Raw genomic sequence first — 21251 nt, forward strand, 5'->3', positions numbered from 1 at the left:
GTTTATACCAGAGCAGGAAGTCATTTCTGCTCATGGCAATAATCAGTTTTCATTGAACTGCTCTTTGGTACGACAAAAGCCGTAATGAGCAATAAACAAAGGCTACTCTGAATAAAGTGGTGCCCCCCCACCCGCCCCCCTAAAAAAAAAGAAAGATGAGTCGTTCTTTTGACAGATCTTAGATTGGGAAGACAAAATCAAGGTCCCTTCAAAAAGCTCTTATTCTGATCAGCTACTTCTAACGCACAGAGAAAATGTCATTCAAATCATTTTGCCACACTACCACAACTTGAGAGATAAATAATGTGTTCTTCCTTCTTTCAAAGAATTGCAGTCCTGCTTAAAGCAGCTAAGAGTAGCTATAAGTATTATGTAGAATTAGTAAATTAAAAAGATAGTTTGGTATTTTTGAAGTGGTGTTGAATGAACTGCTTGTCAAAAGAAGGTATATTATCTGCAGGAGATGTTGGTCAGCGTGGCCCCTTTAAGGAGCTGATTGCCGGTCCAGAAGCTCGGCTATCGACTATTCTGTACAGACAGGGTTGTTTGCACCACGTAGCATCTCCTGTGGTTAAAACAATTACTATTGACAAGTACCCCATTCAATCCCAATTTAAGAAAAACTGGACTGTCCTTTTAAGAGCACTGCCTTTTAAGAAGCTTTTAAGAAGGATACCATCTTCTTAAAAGACTAGACTATCTGTTGGTTACTCATTGCTTCATTGACAGTTATTATGAGAATTACAGTCAGTATAAATTAGGATCTTATATGAACAAGAATGTGTGTTTAAGAGTTGAATGACAAGCCCTTTTCAGAGTGCAATTCCGCAAAAGCACTGTAACGAAGCTCCGCTGTCAGTACGTCTTTGCACATTTACATTGATCACGCAACGGTGTAATATCGGCGTCCCAGTCTATGAATTCACAGTGTGTTGCGGCGTTGCAGGGGAGAGGGTAAGGTAAGGTAATTTTATTTGTACCCGTAGGTAGACAAAATTAGGAAGTGTCTTTTAGAGGAAAGCCATGTTTAAAATCACAGAAACACACTTAGACATGCACATACACACAGCACTGACCCCCAAGCCCCACTGACCCTGTCTCACCCCTGTAACACCTGTGTTACTATCTCCAATGGGGGGTGCAGAGGTGAGATCTCTTTGGCCCCAATTATGCCTCTGTGACATTCAAAGTGAAGCAAGAGGTCACGGGGGCTATTGAATGCGTATGGGCTGTACCTCCAGTGTGTTTGTGTTTTTCTGTTTATCTTCTGAGTGTCTGTCTGTGTGCTTCTATATCCATTTGTCTGTTTCGCTGTCTGCCCGCTTGCTTTTCTCTCTCTTTCTGTCTATCCATCTGTGAGTCTATCTGTGTCTTTCTCTCTCTCTCTCTCTCTCTCTCTCTTTCTGTCTCTCTCTTTCTGTCTATCCATCTGTGTGTCTATCTGTGTGTCTCTCTCTCTCTCTCTCTCTCTCTCTCTCTCTCTCTCTCTCTCTCTTTCTGTCTATCCATCTGTGTGTCTATCTAGCTTACAGCCCTGATCCTGCCTGCTCTCCCAGGTTTATGAAATGTGAGCAGCTTAGCAGATGGTGCATATCGTATTCTGGTCGGCTCTGTGTGGGTTTTGTACCACAGACGAAGGCTTACGATACATGTGAGCCTTTAGTCACACAGACACACCGACACAGAGGGAGCTCAGGCTGTTAGCGCACCAGAGACAACAGAGAGATGAAGAGGAGACAGAAAAACAGACTGAACCTGATAGTAGGTATGATGCTCGGGGAAAATATTCTGAGAGTTAAGTGAAAAAAAAAAGTATGCTTTAGTTTAGAGAGAGGTACAAGTGAGAAAGATAAACATGAAGAGAGCTCTTATAATAACAATTTAATCATGATTTGAACTACGTGTGAAAATGTTTGACTGGTTCCATCAGAACAGATATTCAAGAAAGCATGACAAAGAAAATAAAGTTTTAAATGATATATAGACTCTATAGGATTTGTTTGATCTTGATTGTTTAATCTTGAAACACCTTGACTGTGGCCTAAATAAGTGGATAAAATGAGAAAGTGAGGTCCAAAAGGGAAGTGACAGGGATACATTTGCTCTGGTTTTAAATCCTTTAAAAGAAAACAAAGGACTCTACTCAATTTCCGGAAGAAACAGACGACTAAAAACACTGTACAGTGGTAGTGAAGATGTGACTGACTCACCATGATGTAGTGCCTCTGCATCTCAGTCTTCTCACTCGCCAGCTTCTCACACTCCAGTTTCAGGCTGCAGAAGGACAGGAAGGACACACAGCCCTGGATTAAATGGTGTAAGTGCATCGTCTGAAATGAATTATAATTTCCACAGGACTTGGATTTTGCAGAGGTCAAACATAGTTTAAGGCTGCATTAGGATACCGAAAAAAGAAATTCTTAGCCACACAGTCAGGCTACCGATTACTGCTGAGAGCGGCACTTAAAAATATCCCCTTCATGGTAGCAACTGGAAGCAGAGTGTGTCTTATTCATCACTGCTATCCATCCCACCTCCATGTGTGTGGGAGTGTGTCTAGCTGTATATATTATTTGTACATTGGTGTGAGTGGTGTTCTGCAGCTGAGCCCATGAAAAATGACTTTGTATTAAGTCAGGACTGTGACGTTTAGTTATGTTTAGTAGTGCAGGTTTGGTTGTTCCTAAATTCTTTAAAATGTTTTTTTTTTTTTTTTTTTTTTGATTGAATAAGTCAATAATGGATGGCATACAGACTCTTTAAATGCAAACGTCTTTAAATCCCCTTGGAGAAAGGCATCATAATATGTAGGTTATAGACCAATTGGGAAAATCAGGCCCGATTGCGATACCGATGTTTGTTTGATGACTTTGGTGTAAGACTCCCACAATGCCATCATTTTCTCTCATGTTTGACAATAAAAACAAGTCACAGTTTTTCCAATGGATGACTTCATCTGCCCTCTGTGTGTGTGTGTGTGTGTGTGTGTGTGTGTGTCTCTAAACACAAACACACACACACACACACACACACACACACACACACACACACACTGAGCGCCACCAGTCCATTACCCATCAGAAAAGTGTTGTTGCTGTATCGCAGCAGGCACTTCAGTCTACCCACTGAAGTGTGAGCAAACGGCTTGATGTTTTAACCCACGATAGTTTATCTTTCTGAGCCAAGGTCACGTCTGGTCAGTCATATGATAATGTGACCATCAGTGACCTCCAGTTACACAAAATGGAAAGATGTAAATTGCATTATATTTGGCTTATATGTGGGAAACTATAACCTCTGTTATCCACAGCTTCTGAGATAATGCAACAAAGATTCATGGCTAGCAATAAGAAGACATTGAGGACATTTAAGCTAAGATGAATATACAGTAACTTACAGATTGTGAGAAAAACTTGAAATGTCTGCCTCAAAAATTACTCTGAACTTTAAAAGTTGTGAAGTACATTAAAAAGTAAATGTGACTCTTTTAGTTTGTCTACGCACTTTAACAGCATACCTTGTACATAGAAGGCGAGTTATAGATTTAGGCAAGGATGATGACTTAAAGACTTGATCTAGCAGAAAGAGCGTCAACTCATCATCAGCAACATTTTGTAAATATACAGTGTAGTGACAATTAAATGACATTTTCAAACTGTCAAATTATCTGTACTGATATGCTTTCATTTAAGACAAAATATTTGACCATTTGTGTGTGTATGTGGGCATGTGTCGTTTCTGCAAAATAATATTGTGCTGACCTGTGATATTGCGCCTGGAGGAACTGGAATTCCTCCTTGATTCGGTCCAGGGTTTCCAGGACTGTGAACTTAAAAGACTGGCCGGGCTGCAAGGGTACCTGCATAGGAAAAAAATATATAGAGAGGAGAGAGAAAAAAAGGATGAAACACAGGCACAGGTGTGTGTGTGTGTGTGTGTGTGTGTGTGTGTGTGTGTGTGTGTGTGTGTGTGTGTGTGTGTGTGTGTGTGTGTGTGTGTGTGTGCAAGTACTGTACACATTTATGCTTGTGTGTAATTTTTTTATGTGTGTCAGGGAGCAAAGAGTGTGGGGGGGGGGGGCGAGCAAAGATGAAAGTGAGAGGGAAGGTCACTTCCACTTCCCACACACCATAAAGCCATGTCCTCTTTCTCTCTGTTCTCCTCCTCCTCTAATGACTCTCCCTCCTTCTCTCCCCTGCCTCATCCTTTCTTCCTCTCCTCTCTCTCTCTCTCCCTCTCTTCTACATTAGCATCCTCGCCTCTCTGCCAGGTTGCTAATGTATTCCAGCCTACAAAGAGCTGAGAAGGGAGGAAACGTCAAATGAATAAGTTATAGGAAATCATGGCAGCGTCTCTCACCTGCCAAAAGCTCAAGAAGGCCCAACAAAATAAGCACCTCCCTGGGGTACACCACCCACCACCCACCACCCAACATCTACCTGTGTCTGTTTAAAGCACTTTCTACAGCCTCCCTCTTCCTCTGTGGTCTTCATGAAGTTTAAAAAACAAGGGAGCGGTGGATGTTTTTGGATGATGTCGTTGTTAATGTTTGTTGGCAGAAAAATCAACAGCGTAAAAAAAATGGTTGTGGATTCTCTTGGGAGATTTTTCATGTAAGAGACGACTTAGTTCCCGCATTCTTCTCATTTTTTCTCCTATTTTTGATTTGGCATTTTTTTTCTACACTGGGGACTCCTGCTGTTACCCTGGGGATGATTCAGACTGCCAGGTGTCTCAGTCACTTCTTCTCACCTGTCAGCAATCAGCCTCAACAGGAGTATTGAGGTTCACACACTATCCCGCCTAGATTCCACCTCCCTCCTTCCCCTTCCTCTGCCAGAGTGCTGTGACGCTGCTCAGGCAGGAACAAGGACATGTTGTCGCCATCCCAACCTGCAATTGATCCATGCAGTTTTCAGAAGTGTAACCCACCAAACCCAAAGCACCACGTCTAGTGTCTGAACCTTGATCCTTAAATTGTGGGAAACAACCTACAAACCATCTTTAAAAAGAATGGATGCAAAGTGAAAACTCAGTTCAAGTTTCTTTTCATATGACATGATCTTGGAAACCATGATCCTCAAAATGAAGTCTCCTCTTACTTTGTTACAGCAGAGACACAAAATTGACATGAGAATATATCAAATGAAGACAGGTATTTGACAAAGATTAATTAGGTACTTGTAGTCACAAATAATATAGCTTGGTCTTTTTTTTAAGCTATTTAACTACCAAAATCAAACTGGCATCCCAACTGGTATCTACCTATGTATTCTTCCATCTACAAATCCATCCACCCATCCATCCATCCAAAGTGAGGTGATGGTGCAGTGCTGCAGGGTGGCTATCAACAACTACGGCTAAAAGATTGGCGGTTTCAGTGGTGGGGCTTCATTAGTCTAGACAAGCACAATTCAATTAGATTTCAATTAGTCCAACGGTGGAGGTCAGAGACGCGGTGGGTTTGCTGGTAATTAATCCACGAGTCGAGCTGAGCTAAACGGAGCTGAGGCAGGCATAGCAGGGACATCTAGATTGCTGGATGGACAGCGCACGTGCAAACCTTCTGCGTGTGTGCGTGTGTGCGTGTGTGTGTGTGTGTGTGTGTGTGTGTGTGTGTGTGTGTGTGTGTGTGTGTAGGAGGGAAGGGATTGAGATGATGGGTGGGCGTCTGCCAACAGATCCCTGCTGACCTTGATTCACACCACACACACTCATCAGGGGGAGGGTAGGAGCTGAGGGGAGATAGGGAGGGGTGGATAGTGATCTGGCACATGCAGACACACAAACACACCAAAAGAGCCATGAGCGTATTGAAAAACACACAAACAAACAAACACACCCTGCTGCACACACACACGAGCACAAAGAGAACACACCAACCCACAGTTGGAGGGAGAGGAGAGGAGAGGAGAGGAGGGATGGATTGACGAGGGCAGAAAAGAGGTGGAAGAGAGATAGATAGTCGTCTGTCAGACAGAAGGATGGATGGAGCGAGGGATGGAGGAAGTGATAGACTACTCTGACATCCTTACAGAGGAATGAAAGAACGAGCAGAGAGACAGATGATGAAATAGCGGCGTGGCTGCTGACTGAGAGAGATAGCCAGCCATTCATCCGTCTGACACCAAGGGGACGTGGAGAAGACAGAGGGAGAGAGGGAGAGAGCGCATTAGCTGTAGTCAACACAGCCTGGTCGCTCCACACTGTGCACCGTCCATCGGTCTGTGCTAATACTGCTCCCACCATCTGCTGCCATGAACACATGAACACACAGACACGTACTCATGCAGACGCACACAGACACATTGCTGCTGGCGAGTTACATCAGCAGCACTAAAGTCATATAACAAAGCCCATAGTCACAGATAAGGATTATACAACGGATCTGCGTGTGGCAACCGTCGGTGTCAACATGGCGACCTCTGTGGCGTGCTGATGAGGGAGATTTGAATTGCTTTCATCTGTAGGACTTGAATGCAGGGAATGTCTTTCTTTTGATTTGCCAGTTACACCTTCTTGAATGAGTTTCATAGATCCTGGAGCAATAAAACTTTTATGAGCAAAAAGGAAATGAAAAAATACTCACAGACATACAGGCAGTTGCGCGCACACACACACACACACACACGCACACAGAAAGTTATAAGGTCTCCAGGCAAAAGAAGATATATTCCCGGCCTGTGCTGAGCTCGGCCAGCTAAGTTTAGAGAGCTGGTGTTAAATTAAATCACGCCTAGTAGAAATAAAAAAAAAGAGTCTGATTCTTGCTCAATGGCACATCGGCAGGTAAAAGTGACCTAGGTATACGTTATTATTATAAGTGGTTAAAAGTCCAGTGTTTACTAGGATGGAGGCATTATCAAGTAAAGACATACGCACACCAGAAAAAAACATTTGTTGTTACAGTGTGTGTGTGTGTGTGTGTGTGTGTGTATATGGTTTTTCCTGTATGGTGACAGATGGCAGCTCAGACTGTTAGGGGTCCAATAGCGCATCACAAAGGGCCAAAAAAACAGCCAACAGCCTGTGTGTTTTCATGTGTGTGAACGTACAAGTGTGTATGGTGTGTGTGAGTGTAAGCACCACAGAAGCCAGCAGAGGGGATCCTGAAACCCAAAACTGATCTGGTTAATCTAGGAGGTGGAGGTTGAGGAGGGGGAGGGGGGGGGAGGAGGGTGGAGGGTGGAGGGGGGGGGTCACTTGTGCACAAACAAACACACACACCATGGACACCCTGTGGAACAGAAGTCAATCACAATTTGGTGGAGCTGGCACGAGCCAGCAAGAGAATTAGGAGGGATTATCTATGGTGGTGGTGGTTGGGGGTGGGGGGTGGGGGGGGGTAGGAGAGCAGTGGCAGTTTAAGCCCATCGTGCTGTATAACATAACAGGATGGAGGTGGGATACACTGGCTTTAACCGTCACCTGTCAGCCTGTCTGTCTGTCTGTCACAAGCCGTTGACTGTGTTTCCTGATACAGAAGCTCAAACATTGTACTGGTCCTTTACAGTGTCCTGCTTTACACTAGACGTCTTATTCCTCATTTCTTTTGTAACTTTGTCCGCCGCTTGATAAGCACCTAAACAAGATTTTCCATCCACCTTCATGTTTGACATGATTAGTCCATTTTTTTCACCATCCAGCCAGAACATTAGGTCATTCTGGTTACATCTGTCAGTCTGTCTGTATCATGGGTGTCTCCTGTTCAAGCAGCTGCCTGTTTTTCCACCACTGGCAACGGCAGCATGAGAGAGACAGCAAACTGTGAAATAGATGCAGGTTTGGGTCTATATCCACACTCTCATGTTTTTTCTTAACAAAACCAATAACTTTAACTATGTTTACACAAGAGCGTCCACACTACAACACCCCTATACTGGAGACTTTTGGAAATGCGTCGGATCCCCTCCTTATTTAAAAACACAGAGGTTGCATTTACAGTAGGTATGTTAGTGCAGAAACGTAGACTTTTGGAATCAATGACGCAGACATCCAAAGAAAAGAGACCGTCTGACTTCAGATGAATAACGAATTAAAGGTGCAGCTGTAGTCCCGCGAATATTAACATTTTATAATGCTGCTTTTGCCAGCACAACACAACGCAAGCCATTATGAGTGTGAATTCCATGCCCAGCTGCATTAACAACCCTCGATGTAGCAGTGCTGTTCTGGGTGAGCGAACCAGTGCCTGTCTTGTGAATTTGCTCACATCATTGCACAGGTGCAGAGCTTAATGCAGAACAAACAAGTGCTAAGAAAAGTGTTTAAACGGACTTCCAGTCAGCAGCAGCAACAATGTTATTTTCAGCAGTCAAAACAACAACGTTAGCCTACCTAACGTAGCTTTCATAGACACTCATTTTCCCAAATATTTTTCTGTAACTATATACAACATTTATAATTCTCTGGCCTACACATTTCCCCTGATTTATATTTCAAAGACCCATGTTTTGGGGGAAGTCGGACACAACACTTTCACTGCTTCGATTGTGAGGGGCATCTAGCCTATAAGCTAGCTGAGACGCCTTTTGTAGCGCACACTGGCTTGGTAAGGGTGCGTACTTCCTGCATACTTATTAACGCCAACATTTTTATGGCCCCTGTACACAAAGGGGTCATGTGAAATACACATTAAGATGTTTTTGGATTGACAGATTATGACACAAAATGATATGAAAAGAAATTTAACAACGATAAACTATAGAAACCATACGCTACATCATACTGTACCATGCGCTATACAAGCTCAAGCCCATTTACCAAGTCCATCTACCACCATAAACTTTATTGTCCCACTAGGGGAATTCATCTTGGACTTGAAATGCTGCAAACGTTTAGCTGCACAAAGCAAAGGGGGTGAAGCTGTGCACATCTAAATAGAGATAATTTAACTTTTAAATGCTGTTTAAAGATATAATTTTGACAGTTTAGGCGTAGTCGTAGACTGATTAGGAAAAATATGTATCCGTCTGTCTGCTTCTCTTATCCGTCTCTCTAAGCCCTTGGCATACTTTCTACCAATACACAAGCATTCACACGGTATAAGCAGGCATGCCTAAGCATGGATGCATTCATTTGAACAAAGCGCCGACAAACAAAACATTTTCTCTTTCTTGTGCCCTTTCTCTCACGGCTCCTTGTCATTCCTCCCTTCCTTTTTTTCTCTCTTCTTTCGCTCTTTGCTTCTTCTTCTTCTTCTTCTTAGCCCCTTTGTTCTTCCTTTTGCCCAAGTGTCTCTGAGACAAGCAGCAACACATTCAGATAGGGCATGAAATAATAATTGGCTGCTGAAATATTTAGGAAAAAGGCACATGAATAGATGAGAAATACCAAGTGTGGCAGAGGAGTGTCACAGCCCCCTGTGTACACGTCTGTGTGTGTTTGTGTCTGCTGAAGTGAGCAGCAGAGAACATAAGCAACAGCTCATTGGTCTGCACTGTGAGAGGATGGCAGACTGAAGAGCTGCGGGGAAAAAAAGGAATCTAACTTGCATTTCAGCCGTCATTTTATGAAGCTCTCACATTTCCGTCTGACTTTTTAACTGTTTTTTTCTGTTACTGCAGACAAGTCTAAGCTTTGATAGCTTGAGAGACACTGCCAGCATCCCAACAATAAAAGCTCAATTAGAGTTATTGGCACTTGTGTTGTTTCGTACAAGCCAGCAGACCAAAAGTCAGGCAGCCAGTCAGTCCTCCAGTTAACCAGTCGGCAAGTGATTTGTTCAGAGTGTTAGTCAGTTAATGCTGCAGCTCACTAGTCAGCAACTAAGCCAGCGCTGGATTACAAATCAGGGAGAGATTGGCAGCCAAAAGACTCTCTGGGCACCATCCAAGCCTCTCTCAGATCATTTCTTTTAATGACAAAGAACACAGAACACAGGATTTAAGGCTAGAAGAAGACCCTTTTAAAAAAAAAATCAGGGTGCAGAATTAATCTGGGTGGCTGAGGATGAAGTTTTCAGTTCCTTTTACGACGTTTTGCTTGTTCTGTTGGTTGCTCGCTGCAGCTGTATTGTTGTTACTTGACTTTTTGCCATTTAACAGGAGTTACCTTTGAGATGCGGAATGAAATTAAACGTAAACATAATGAGGACAAAGGAAAGGAGGGGAGAATGTCATCCGTGGGAGGTGACAGAAATCTGCTGTGCTGTTTACCGTACATGGCTTTCATTACAGCCGTGAATGTCAGGGAAAAAACAAACTGCCTGACACAGCCAGACACCAGAAAGAAAAGGTCCAGTGTTGGCAAAAGTCAACAGCACTAATTGCATACCCAAAAACTTATATAACAAAGTAAGTACAAGATACAACATGCTCTAATAATGAATTTAAAAATCTCATTTGCAAATTTCATGCTTATTAACACAACCACGCACACAAAAATCCAACTTTACAAACATACAGGCACTCTTAATGGAGCTCTGCCCTCATAAATGGAGCATATGTGGTTTCTGTGGACACATATTTCACACTACTTTGTTTACTTAGCTGTAAAATATTAAGTGTTACCCTGCTCATGGCTCAGGAGGGGAGGCCCTCTAAATGCATTACTGAGATTGTAGCACACGTCCACACACATGCACACTTTTGTTCATGTGTGCACCTTAGAGCTGATCAGTCTTGTTTACAGACATCTTTCTTAACCATGAAACCACACACAGAGTAAATCATCTCTCTCTTTGTGGCAGCCAATCAAGAGCCTGTACATTCACAGCAACAGTCGAGGTCAAGCTGAACCATCATTTATTGTTACTGCTGTTGGCACAGACACACACAAACACAACCATCCACTGCTTGTCCCTCCTCTCCTTCAAACACACACACACACAAGCACTCTGACAGAAGCACAAGGACAAATATAAACACTGACACTGCACGCACACACACACACACACACACACACACACACACACACACACACACACACACACACACACACACACACACACACACACACACACACACACACACACACACACACACACACACACACACACACACACACACACACACACACACACACACACAGAAATATAACTATTTTGGGGCAGCTGTGGCTCAGTTGGTAGAGTCATCACCTCTCAACCAGAATGTCGAGGGTTCAATCCCCAGCTGGGCAGCTTGGGCAAGACACTTAACCCCAAATTGCTCCCACTGCTTTGGTGGTGGTGTATGAATGGGATTAGTTACTTCTAATGGATGATTCTACATAGCAACCATTACCATCAGTGTGGCAATGGGTGGGTGTGACATGCAGTGTGAAAAGTGCTTTGAGTAGTCTGAAGACTAGAAAAGCACTATATAAGCTCAACTCTCTTTACCATTTTGAGCAAATGCACACATAAACCTCACACAAGAGGTACACAGCAGCACATGAACGCACATTTACACCCATCCAGCCAAACAAACAGCCGACAAAACAGAAATGTATACCCCCCTAAAGAGTCAGGGACACATGAAAGGAAATCACACAAAAAAACATACCCACACAAACACACACACACACAATTCTGATAACACATGGCAAAAAAAATCCAGTCGAACCAATTACAGCTTGCTCGCTTGAAAATCAGCCCTCGCTTTTAACCTTTTGATGCCAGGGAGCAAAGAGAACAAAGTCTCCTGCTCTGATCAAATACAATACAAACACACAACTATGGAATGATAGCCTTGGATGTACATGACTATTTTTACACTGAAAACACCTTTTCTTATCATCTCCAGAAGGACACAACTGGGATGAGAGGAGTGACGTTCAAGGCAGCTACAGTCTGTAGCTGACAGGAGGTAGACCATGATGTTTGACTGACACCAACAATCATACTGAGTGATCAGTAACACGCCTGTTTACTGGAAATTAATCAAAAGAGTATACACTGTATTACGCTGCTTTATGCTTAATTTGTGTCATTATCCATGTCACTTTAACATACAGTTGAAGTTCAAAAGGGCTGGCTTTACATTGTATTGTGGTCAATAGATTATATTTTATGGGTCAAATAGTTTCTGGTATTCTCTCTGATGTTTTCCAGCTGTTTGCCTGAACTATCATCAATCTGCTGCCATCGTAAGGTATGACAAGAGACTATTAATCACATAGAAACTTTAGAAAGTTAAGTGGGACTTCAACTCATATGTAGTTGAGTATGAGACGATTTGGACAGAATCAAAGCTTAGTGAAGAAATGTACTACAAATAAAGCACAACATTAACTGGCACTGCTGGCCATTTTTTTTTTCATTTCAGTGTAGACAATCATTCAACTGTGAAGGATATTCATTCACCAATACTTTTCTGCCAAGGTCACGTTATCATCTCCTGCAAGACTGAATCTTAATAGACATTTCAATCTTTAGAGTTGCTATAACTGTAAACCAAATGAGCACAAAGGGTCTTCTTCAGGGCGTAGATGTGTCAAGATGCAGTTGAAAGGGAGGTCAACCATGTGAGATGTATGTAATCTAACGTGACACCCCATATCCTCCTTTTCCTTTTAACAGCAGTTATTTGGCTGTGGGAAAACAGACTCCCAAAAACTGGGCATACTACATTTTTTAACAAGTAATATATGTGCTGAAAATTGTTAGAACAAACACACACATAGACGTGTTTCTAAATGTGCATACAAAACAAAAGCATGCATGCGCTCACACAACTGCTGTTGCACCATCACACCGCTCAGCTGATCATATTTCACTGCAACACCCGAAATAAAGTTCAACAGTCAGAGGAGGAGAGAGAGGAAAAAGGGAGAGAGAGACACAGAGGGGAGATAGAATAAGAGAGATAGAAGCTATCGATTGGCAGGAGTTGGTTCAATCTGGGATTGAACTTGATCAAAAACACAGAGCTTCGCAACAGGAAGCTCTCTGATTCGCCTCTGAAGGAGAGAACAGAGGAATGTTCACACTCCGTTCTTCCTTTGCATCTCTCATTCATTTTTATTTCTCTTCCCACCCCCGGCCGTGCCTTTTAAAATAATTCTTTCCCTCTTTTTTCTTCTTTTCTAGGCTCTTACATCTTTCACTTTCTCTCCTTTGTTTTTCACTTCTCTCTTGTTTCTCTCGTCGTCTCCCTCTCCCTCGCTTATCCAGCGGCTGGCTTATTAGCATTCTCTCTGTACATATAATTGATTCCTCATGCCTTCCTCTTGTGAAAATGTCATTCATAATTCTGTGTGATAGCTAGCTGGCTTGCTCTCTGGCTGGATGACTGAGTGGTTGGCTGGCTGGCTGGCTGGCTGGCTGGCTGGCTGTGAGGCAAAGTGGCCACTGACCCATTTGTAGCAGATACAAAGAGACTGACAACCAAATCTGATTATAGCAACCGGACCGGGGACCCTGTGAAACGAATGGCCTAAGCCAGACTGAGCCTAAGCTGTCATTCATCCTTCTGGGTTTTTTTGCTCTTTGTATTTAACCTTTATTTCAGCCTGGCAGGTAAATTAACAGCAAATTCACATCACTGCTGATGAAGGCTGAAACTCAAGGAGGGAAAGGACTTTAAGAAGGAATTAGAGAGGATGTACTTTGGGTGCACTCTTGACCTTCTTTTTTAGCTTTAATGAAAATGAACTAAAACTAAGTGGAATTAAAATATCAATTAAACAGCCAGTGTGTGTGCGTGTGTGTGTGTGTGCGTGTGTGTGTGTGTGTGTGTGTGTGTGTGTGTGTGTGTGTGTGTGTGTGTGTTCAAGTGTTTGCTTAACAACCCTAATGAGACAATGGGCAGCTGACAGTTGTGTTGACCAACTCATACATATGCATGCACACACACGTTTCGACAGACTTACACACATGTTGCCTGCATGTAGACAAAGAGTGTCAGCTGGAACACACACCAAGACAACGAAAGAAAATGATGAACGCACAAGCTGAGAGATGGAGATTCAGTTAAATGCCACCTACAGAGCCTGCCATCAACATGATATCAAAGGCACCTGGGTAGAGCTGAAGGAGGGGGTGTATGTATGTGTTTAAGTGTGTGTGTGTGTGTGTGTGTGTGTGTGTGAGTGTGTATGTACATAACAGGGAATCACTTAGCCCAAACACTGCCTATAATAAGCAAGGGGAACAGCAGAGACAGGCTGCGAAGATGAACAGACGTACAGAAAGACAAGGAAAGACTTGAGAAGAAAAAAGAGACGAAGGAAAGAATGATAAGGAGAAAAGAAAGAAGATAAGAGAAACATCGACAAAGAGCAAGATGAGGCTAGAGGGAGAACAGGGTGACAAGGTGAAACGGAGACATAAATAGCAAGACAGGAATAATAGTCGAGTGACAGACATGAACAGAGATGCAGCGACGGACAGAAAAAGAGAGGGAAAAAGAGACATAAGGAGGTACTTACCGGATGCCTTCCCTGAGGGTACATGATCCCAGGAGAGGAGAGGCTGCCAGTCCGTTTGATGGCCAGGTTAGTCCCCTGGCCCTCCACTCCTCTGCCCTCCACTGGTTACACACCCACTCACACACACTCACACACTCAAAGTCCTGCCTCTGCTCCTTAGCTGGGTTGAACACAGCAGTGTTTACTCCTCACAGTCTTTCTCCTCCTTCACTTTCTTCTGAGGGAGAATTCCTATTGACACACAACTTCTGAGTTTTCAATCTGTTGCCTTGTTTATCTAACAACGTCATGATAAAAAGGGAGCAGCAGACTTTGCCCCCTTCTTCTCCTCTCCCTTCTTCTTCACAGTCTCAGTTTTTCCTCCTCTCTTTCTTTCTCTATCGACTTTCTTGTCTTTCCTGTGGTGTCTCTCCCTCGCTCACTCTCTCTCCTCACCCTGTGATCAGTCAAGGTCCACACATGACAGAGAATTTCATCCGGGCAGGCTCTCCTCCTCGTCTTCCTCCGCCTCCTCCTCCTCCTCCTCGTGCCCCTTCACCCGACCACCGTCCAAAAGCAAAACATACGAATGTAAACACACTCTCAGCTCCGTCCAAACAGTCTTCCTCTCTCTGCGTTTTTCCTCCTCACCCTCTCTTTGACACGCTGAAGTCTCTGCCTTGACTGCAGCCGCAGAAAAGAAGAAGGATAGGAAGGAGGAGAAGAAGAAGAAGAAGAAGAAGAAGAAGAAGGGAGGGAGGGGAGATGGGAGTGAGAGAGAGAGAGAGAAAGAGAGAGAGAGCTTTGTTTTTAATCTAAATGTGGAAAAAACACGAGAGGAAAGCAGGAAAGAACAGCAGGTCAGTGGAGGATCCAGCGGGCTTTTCAGCAGCAAGCCCTAGACTGTAATATATTGTGCCTGTTGGCTTCAACACAAACACGACAGGCTGCTAAAGCTCCTCTTAAGGTGGAACTGAGTAGATAGAGACACCAAGTAACACAGAGAGGGGCGGAGGGAGGGGAGAGAGAGAGAGAGAGAGAGAGAGAGAGAGAGAGAGAGAGAGAGAGAGAGGCAAAGAGAGAGATGGATCTCTTTTCAGTTGTGGTCAGGCAGACAAAGCAATCAGTCATGCACAAAGACTTAAGCTCAAAGTGATATGAATCGAGATTCGCACACACAAAGGCTTCGACACTCATACACAAATTCATGACAGCTCTGTGGACACACTTGTTACTCAACACACAGACACACACATGCATGCACACACACACACAGCACAGTTGCAGATATAGACATAACAGTTACTCAGAGTGATACGTTTATTACACAGTTAACACATTGCATTCAAATGCATCTCCCTGGCTATCCGATCTCGCTTAATCGCATATAAATCCAGGTGTAAACACACTTGACACGCACTGACAAATAGCAATCATCTAACGCATTGCATCCAGATGTATGTCAGGTGTGAATGCAACACCATGTCAGACCACATAGGTTAATCAAATCCTACCGAGCACAGAAACTTCATAATGAGAGCAACAGAAAAGTAACACAGAGTTAAGCGGTTTGATGTCCAGAGGTTCATTATGACTCACCAGGCTAAAATGTAGAAAAAAAAAATGGAGGAGTAGTGTACAAGTGAAGCCATGCGTTGGGAGGTGGTCTTTTGGAGAGATTTTTTTTTTTTTAAATGCTGGAAGGGATTCAATGTTTTCTTTCTCAGAAACATTGAATCATTTGGAGTTCCTTCAATAGAAATTCTTACAATATCTACATTAAAGTAAGGGCTATACTTGTGGAGAGATATCTGGCAAACCACACAGTGCAGGGCCAACACAACAACATCCACATAAAACCAAATATACGATCAAAATAAATGAGTCAGGTATCTTGTTACCAATGTAACACCCCATAAATACCTTGCTACAGCAGGATAAGAATGTCCAAATGTCTACTTTTGACTGTTGGCTCCGATGCACATGATATTTAAAGGACAGCCCAGAATGGACCTGCACACACTAACCCTTGGTATTTAAAGCCTTTCTATGTACAGCGTGGCAGACTGGCCCAGCCGTCTTTTGGCGCTGTTTATAATGAGTTTATCCAGGGCAGCTCTGCCTTTGAACTGATCAAACAGCCATTAATCCGACACTGTAAAATCGGACACAGTCGTTCTTGGCATCCGTGGAGGGTTTCCAGTAAGACAGAAACAGCATTTGATAACAAGAGGGTTAGCCAGAGGGCAGCCCCAAAGCTTCAATTAAGGTCAGATAGAGATATCCTATTATCCAGTGTAGTCTAATAACAGACACTATGGGTCCTTTTTGGGGAACTCTCATGTCAGTTTATTTTTACCTGTTCACACGCAGCAAAGTCTGAAAGTACGAACTCCACTGTGAAAAGTTTAAGCATCTTTCCTGATATCTCACCTGATGGTTAGTAGGCATTGAGCACTTTTTTAAAGAAGACATAATATGTTCGTAAAGGTATGTCTGTATAAAAGGCGAGAGGGGGTCTTGATGTGAAGACACAAGTGTGTCAGGTCTTAGACATTATTAGACAGGAAATATCATTTACACTGTGCTGTGCTGTTAGAAAAAGACACCTCACTTAACCAATCAATAAATGATTGTATGTTGTATGGAAATGGACTCGGTAACCTGTAAACATGTTTTGTATACAGCATATAAGTTTACATTATTTGGTTAACAAAAATTCCAACATGGTTCCATTATCTGTATCAGTGAGCTCATGTTGTAAATACATGGCCTTTTAATGCGGTTTCATTTTAAGGGTGGTCAAAGACAACATCTTTGAAGGCCCACTGTAGTAATCAGCATTATCTAATTGTCAAGAATGGATTAGCAGGTCATTACTCCTCTGACTCTTAAAACTGGGCTTTAGACAGACACACAGACACACAGACACACAGACACAGAGATACTTTTTTGATCCTGAGGGAAATTCAAACAGGGAGACATACAAATACACAGATGTACCAAAGCATCAACACAGACCCAAAGCTTGCAGATGTATTTACACTTCCTAACACTATCTCTAGCTATGGCACATTGTATGTTGAGAGTTTGTCAGGTCTTATCTCCCCAAGACGACAGTGTGAATGTTAAGTAACTATCTCTTTAGGAGATAATATAATAAATGTCAGATTACTCACCCTCTGACTAGAGACCATTAATAATGCTTTATATCAATACCCACAGCGACAACAACAATAACCATTCCCAACACTGGATGTTTTATTATTATGGGTGTCAGTTTTAAAGTGCGTGATTTAAGAGATTTCATCCACTTCTTCCGCTTAATTAATCTAAACTGTTAAGAATAAATTCGACACTTTTGTTTAGATTGGAAAAGCCAGTATATAAGCAACCATTTTGAAAACGTACTATAAAAAAGTAACATGCTTTCAAGGCCGCCTTAAGTAACTTTTTTAAAACTTGCTATTATTTTCTACAACAAATGGGGGGGAGTGGTAAAAAATGTCATTTGATTTCATACTAAAAGAAGAGTGCATGTGTTCTACTCACTTGTGATGTGGTAACACTGTACATGAAGTACTTCAGGGATACAGAGCTGATGGGATTCACAGAGGAGAGTCAGCACCTTCAGAGTGATGGTCAGCATCCTGAACACAGACAGACAGAAAAAAAAAAAGAAAAAAACTGCTTTCAAAGGTACAGTAAAGACAATGACAACACAGCTCTCAAATCCCTGCGGGTGAAATTTGCTGACCACAAGGCCTAAATGAAGAATAGCTTACATAAACACCAACAGCAGAAGAATTGCAGCATTCATTTGTGTTTCATTACACACTTAACAACACACTGTAGGTTATTAAGCCATATTCAAACCGTTTTACTATTTGGCTTAATTGGCAGATAACAACAGGTCAGCTTCATATCTTCTCATATGTAGACTACGTAGCAAACTGAATAAATGCAAAGACACTAGTTGGTCCTTCACACCACTGTCGCTCACTTTCAAAACAGGTGAATTGTACGTTTGGAAACTGCAGGTGGCTTTTACTCGTTCTTAGATCAACGACAAGCTCTTACGGCAAAGGGACCAAATTCAATACGAACATGTACTGTCGAAATTGCTACCTGCAACTCTTGGGTTCCACCTTAAAAGCTCTTGCTTGTTGAGAGCTGTCTCTGCACTCTGATTGGTAGAGGGGAAGCCTCGCTCTAACCAATCAGTGTAAGGGTACCCCACGTTGGGTTCTGATGTCATTGGGCTATCAGGCCAATCGTGGGAAGACCCTGCTGCTGAATGGGTGTGGGCGGCGGCGACGGCGGCGGGGTTGGAGGGGAGCTGAGGAGTCTGTAGGGATTGTGGGCATTGAAGTCCCAATTATTCTGCACACATAACACACTCGAGCACGCGCACACAGACATACACACTCTCCCGCGCGCTCGCCTACACACGCTGTCAGTCACGCTACATAAATGCTCGGTAAATTCCGCCGTTAATTTCAATCCCGCTATTTGTGCTGCAGCGCGCGCGCACACACACACACACACACACACACACACACACACACACACACACACACACACACACTGAGTAAACACATCAATTGAAAGAGTAGGCCTAGTCCAGTTGGAAATTAAAGATTTTTTTCCTTGCCAATTTTCTTTTTTTCCACTTCAAACACCGTAAACAAAATAAGCAAATGGATGGCCTTCAGATGGCAAAATTAAAATAATGAGGCATAAGGAACAACATAAATCATATAGCATACAGGAATATAAGAAGTCAGCTGTGACATACAACCTGCAGTGTCTCTGTTTGGGCTTTGAAATGCAACAGGTAGTTTACTCCTGCTGTGCTGTTTTCTTTAGATTTTTTTCCCCTTCTTTTTATAAGGCGCTCTCATTCTAAATACATGAATACAAATTGAAGTCAGCGACACAAAAGCAAGGGGTTGGTACCTCACTGCTGTTTTTATTAAACTCTATCTCTGTTTCCTATTTAAAACGTAAATAAAAGCACACACACTTTGTACCTTAATGTACTTTCTTGTCACATGCATCTAATTTCAGCGTGATATTAAGATATTTAGCATTTCTTAAAGATCACATTTTATAACTCAGCAGTTACCGGATAAAAACAAAACCTTCTGACACCCGTTTTTGTCGGAGAGAGGCTGACGTAAACCTGTTAGGACAGAGTACATGCATTTTTCTCTCAAAAAGCATACTCTCATATTCAGGAAAATGCAATATACGTGTTGGGAGAAGAGTTCTGGACTGTATGGACTTGTGAAAGAAAACATCCATCCACTAGCATAGTGACATCATCTCACACTGGGATGTTCAGTGCAACTGGAATTTTCTGTAAAGCTGCCTCTCCACCACCTGCCTCACCCACAGTACGTAAATCTTGGCCGACATTGACCGGGAGAGTGTGTTTGACCGGAGGAGAAGGAAGTCTGGAGTGTGTGGCTGCATGTCCCATTTGGCCTTTTGAGGGTACTGCTAATGGACAAACTGGCACCTCTTCTTCTTCATCTGCATCAGGTTTATCCAGGATTGATGTTTAGAAACTGTCAAGTGTCTCTCTGAGAGTAAAAGTCTGTCATTTACAATTGTCATTTCAGGTTATTTGAAATAAGACAGTGTGCTGTTGAACATAACCAGTCCATACATTCAATTCAAAGTTGATTTTGGTTAGAAATGTTACATATCAATCAATCTTTATCTGTATAGCGCCAATTCAAACTTACAAAAATCAGGTAAAATACTTTACTCTTTGTTACAGCATAGCAGTCCTCCTAGTTCACAAAAAAGGCTGAGTAACCAATATCTATGACTTTTTTTTAAACAGGATCATTTTTCAAAAGCATCAGAAATCTTTTTGGGATTTCCTGTTTGCAAATGTCCTTGAATGCAGATTCATTAATCATATTCTACATGAATTTCAAGTATTTACATTGTTGATTATCTTAGTTCTGTTGTGTTCTCGAACAAAAATATAGGATAAAGATAAGGACAGAAATCCATCAAACACACACGCGCACACGCGCACACACACACTCACACACGCACACACGCACACACACACACACACACACACACACACACACACACACACAGTTGTCAGTCAAGTAATGATGTGCAGATCTCTGATTAATTCATGCAGTAATAGGAAATGGCAGAGAGAGAAACCCCAACCCCTTGATGTGGGACTCTGGATAAACTCCGGTCTGGTTTAACGCTGGATAAATAGATGCCTATTCACACACTGGTGGACACACACTCAAATACAAGAACCCAACAACTTGACTAACATAGAAGCATACGCGCGCGCGCACACACACACACACACACACACACACACCGGGCAAATAAAACTGCCATGTGTGTGTACCTGTGGTGTGTTACAAGTCCCTGAGTGCCTGCAAACACATGTGATCCTCTGACCTTGTAGTGCAAACATTTGGCTTTTCTGTGGATGGATATATGTGCCTGTGTGTGTTAGTGTGCCTGCTTGTGCGTGCTTGACGTGTCTGTGTATGTTTTTGAAAGAGCAGTGCAAGTTCCTGTCTGCGTGTGCAGCAGGTCGGTATGTGTTGGACATATGCAGTAACACTCTGATCCATAATGAGCTTCATCTAACTTCTTTCCTGCTTATGGCTGCAGGAAAGATCTTTGTCAGTCTGCATGTGTGTGTGTGGCACAGTGCTTTTAAAAAAAAAAAAAAAAAAACTTTTATTTTATACCTAGTGCCAATTTGAAGTTAAATTAAATAAAAAATTGCATTAAATTCTGAGATGTAATTCATGTCTTTAGAGTACCCGGTTTCTCCCTTATCTGTTTATTGCAACTGCAGTATGGTTCATAAAACAAAAAGATAATAGTAGAGGCAAATAGGGTTGGGAAACTCAAGCTGT

At 42.6% G+C, this 21251-nt stretch overlaps 1 protein-coding gene across 3 annotated transcripts in view; it reads right to left on the minus strand.

The window, feature by feature from the left end:
* The window catches only part of tle2b (TLE family member 2, transcriptional corepressor b), a 71454-nt gene extending 56212 nt beyond the window's left edge, over nt 1-15242 (minus strand). For 2 of the 3 annotated variants that reach the window (XM_065955982.1, XM_065955981.1), the window contains exons 1-3: nt 14353-15241; nt 3762-3859; nt 2211-2274 (exon numbers count right to left, since the gene is read on the minus strand). In XM_065955982.1, the coding sequence (XP_065812054.1) occupies nt 2211-2274; nt 3762-3859; nt 14353-14376 (186 nt within the window). In that variant the 5' untranslated portion in view covers nt 14377-15241. Of the gene's footprint in view, nt 1-2210; nt 2275-3761; nt 3860-14352 lie in introns of all 3 variants that reach the window. The other variant, XM_065955983.1, reaches the window with a different exon arrangement.
* Nucleotides 15243-21251: the final 6009 nt, after the last annotated feature.

The sequence above is a fragment of the Labrus bergylta genome, chromosome 6 (genome assembly GCF_963930695.1).
Source record: "Labrus bergylta chromosome 6, fLabBer1.1, whole genome shotgun sequence".
NCBI classification, from domain to species: Eukaryota; Metazoa; Chordata; class Actinopteri; order Labriformes; family Labridae; genus Labrus; species Labrus bergylta.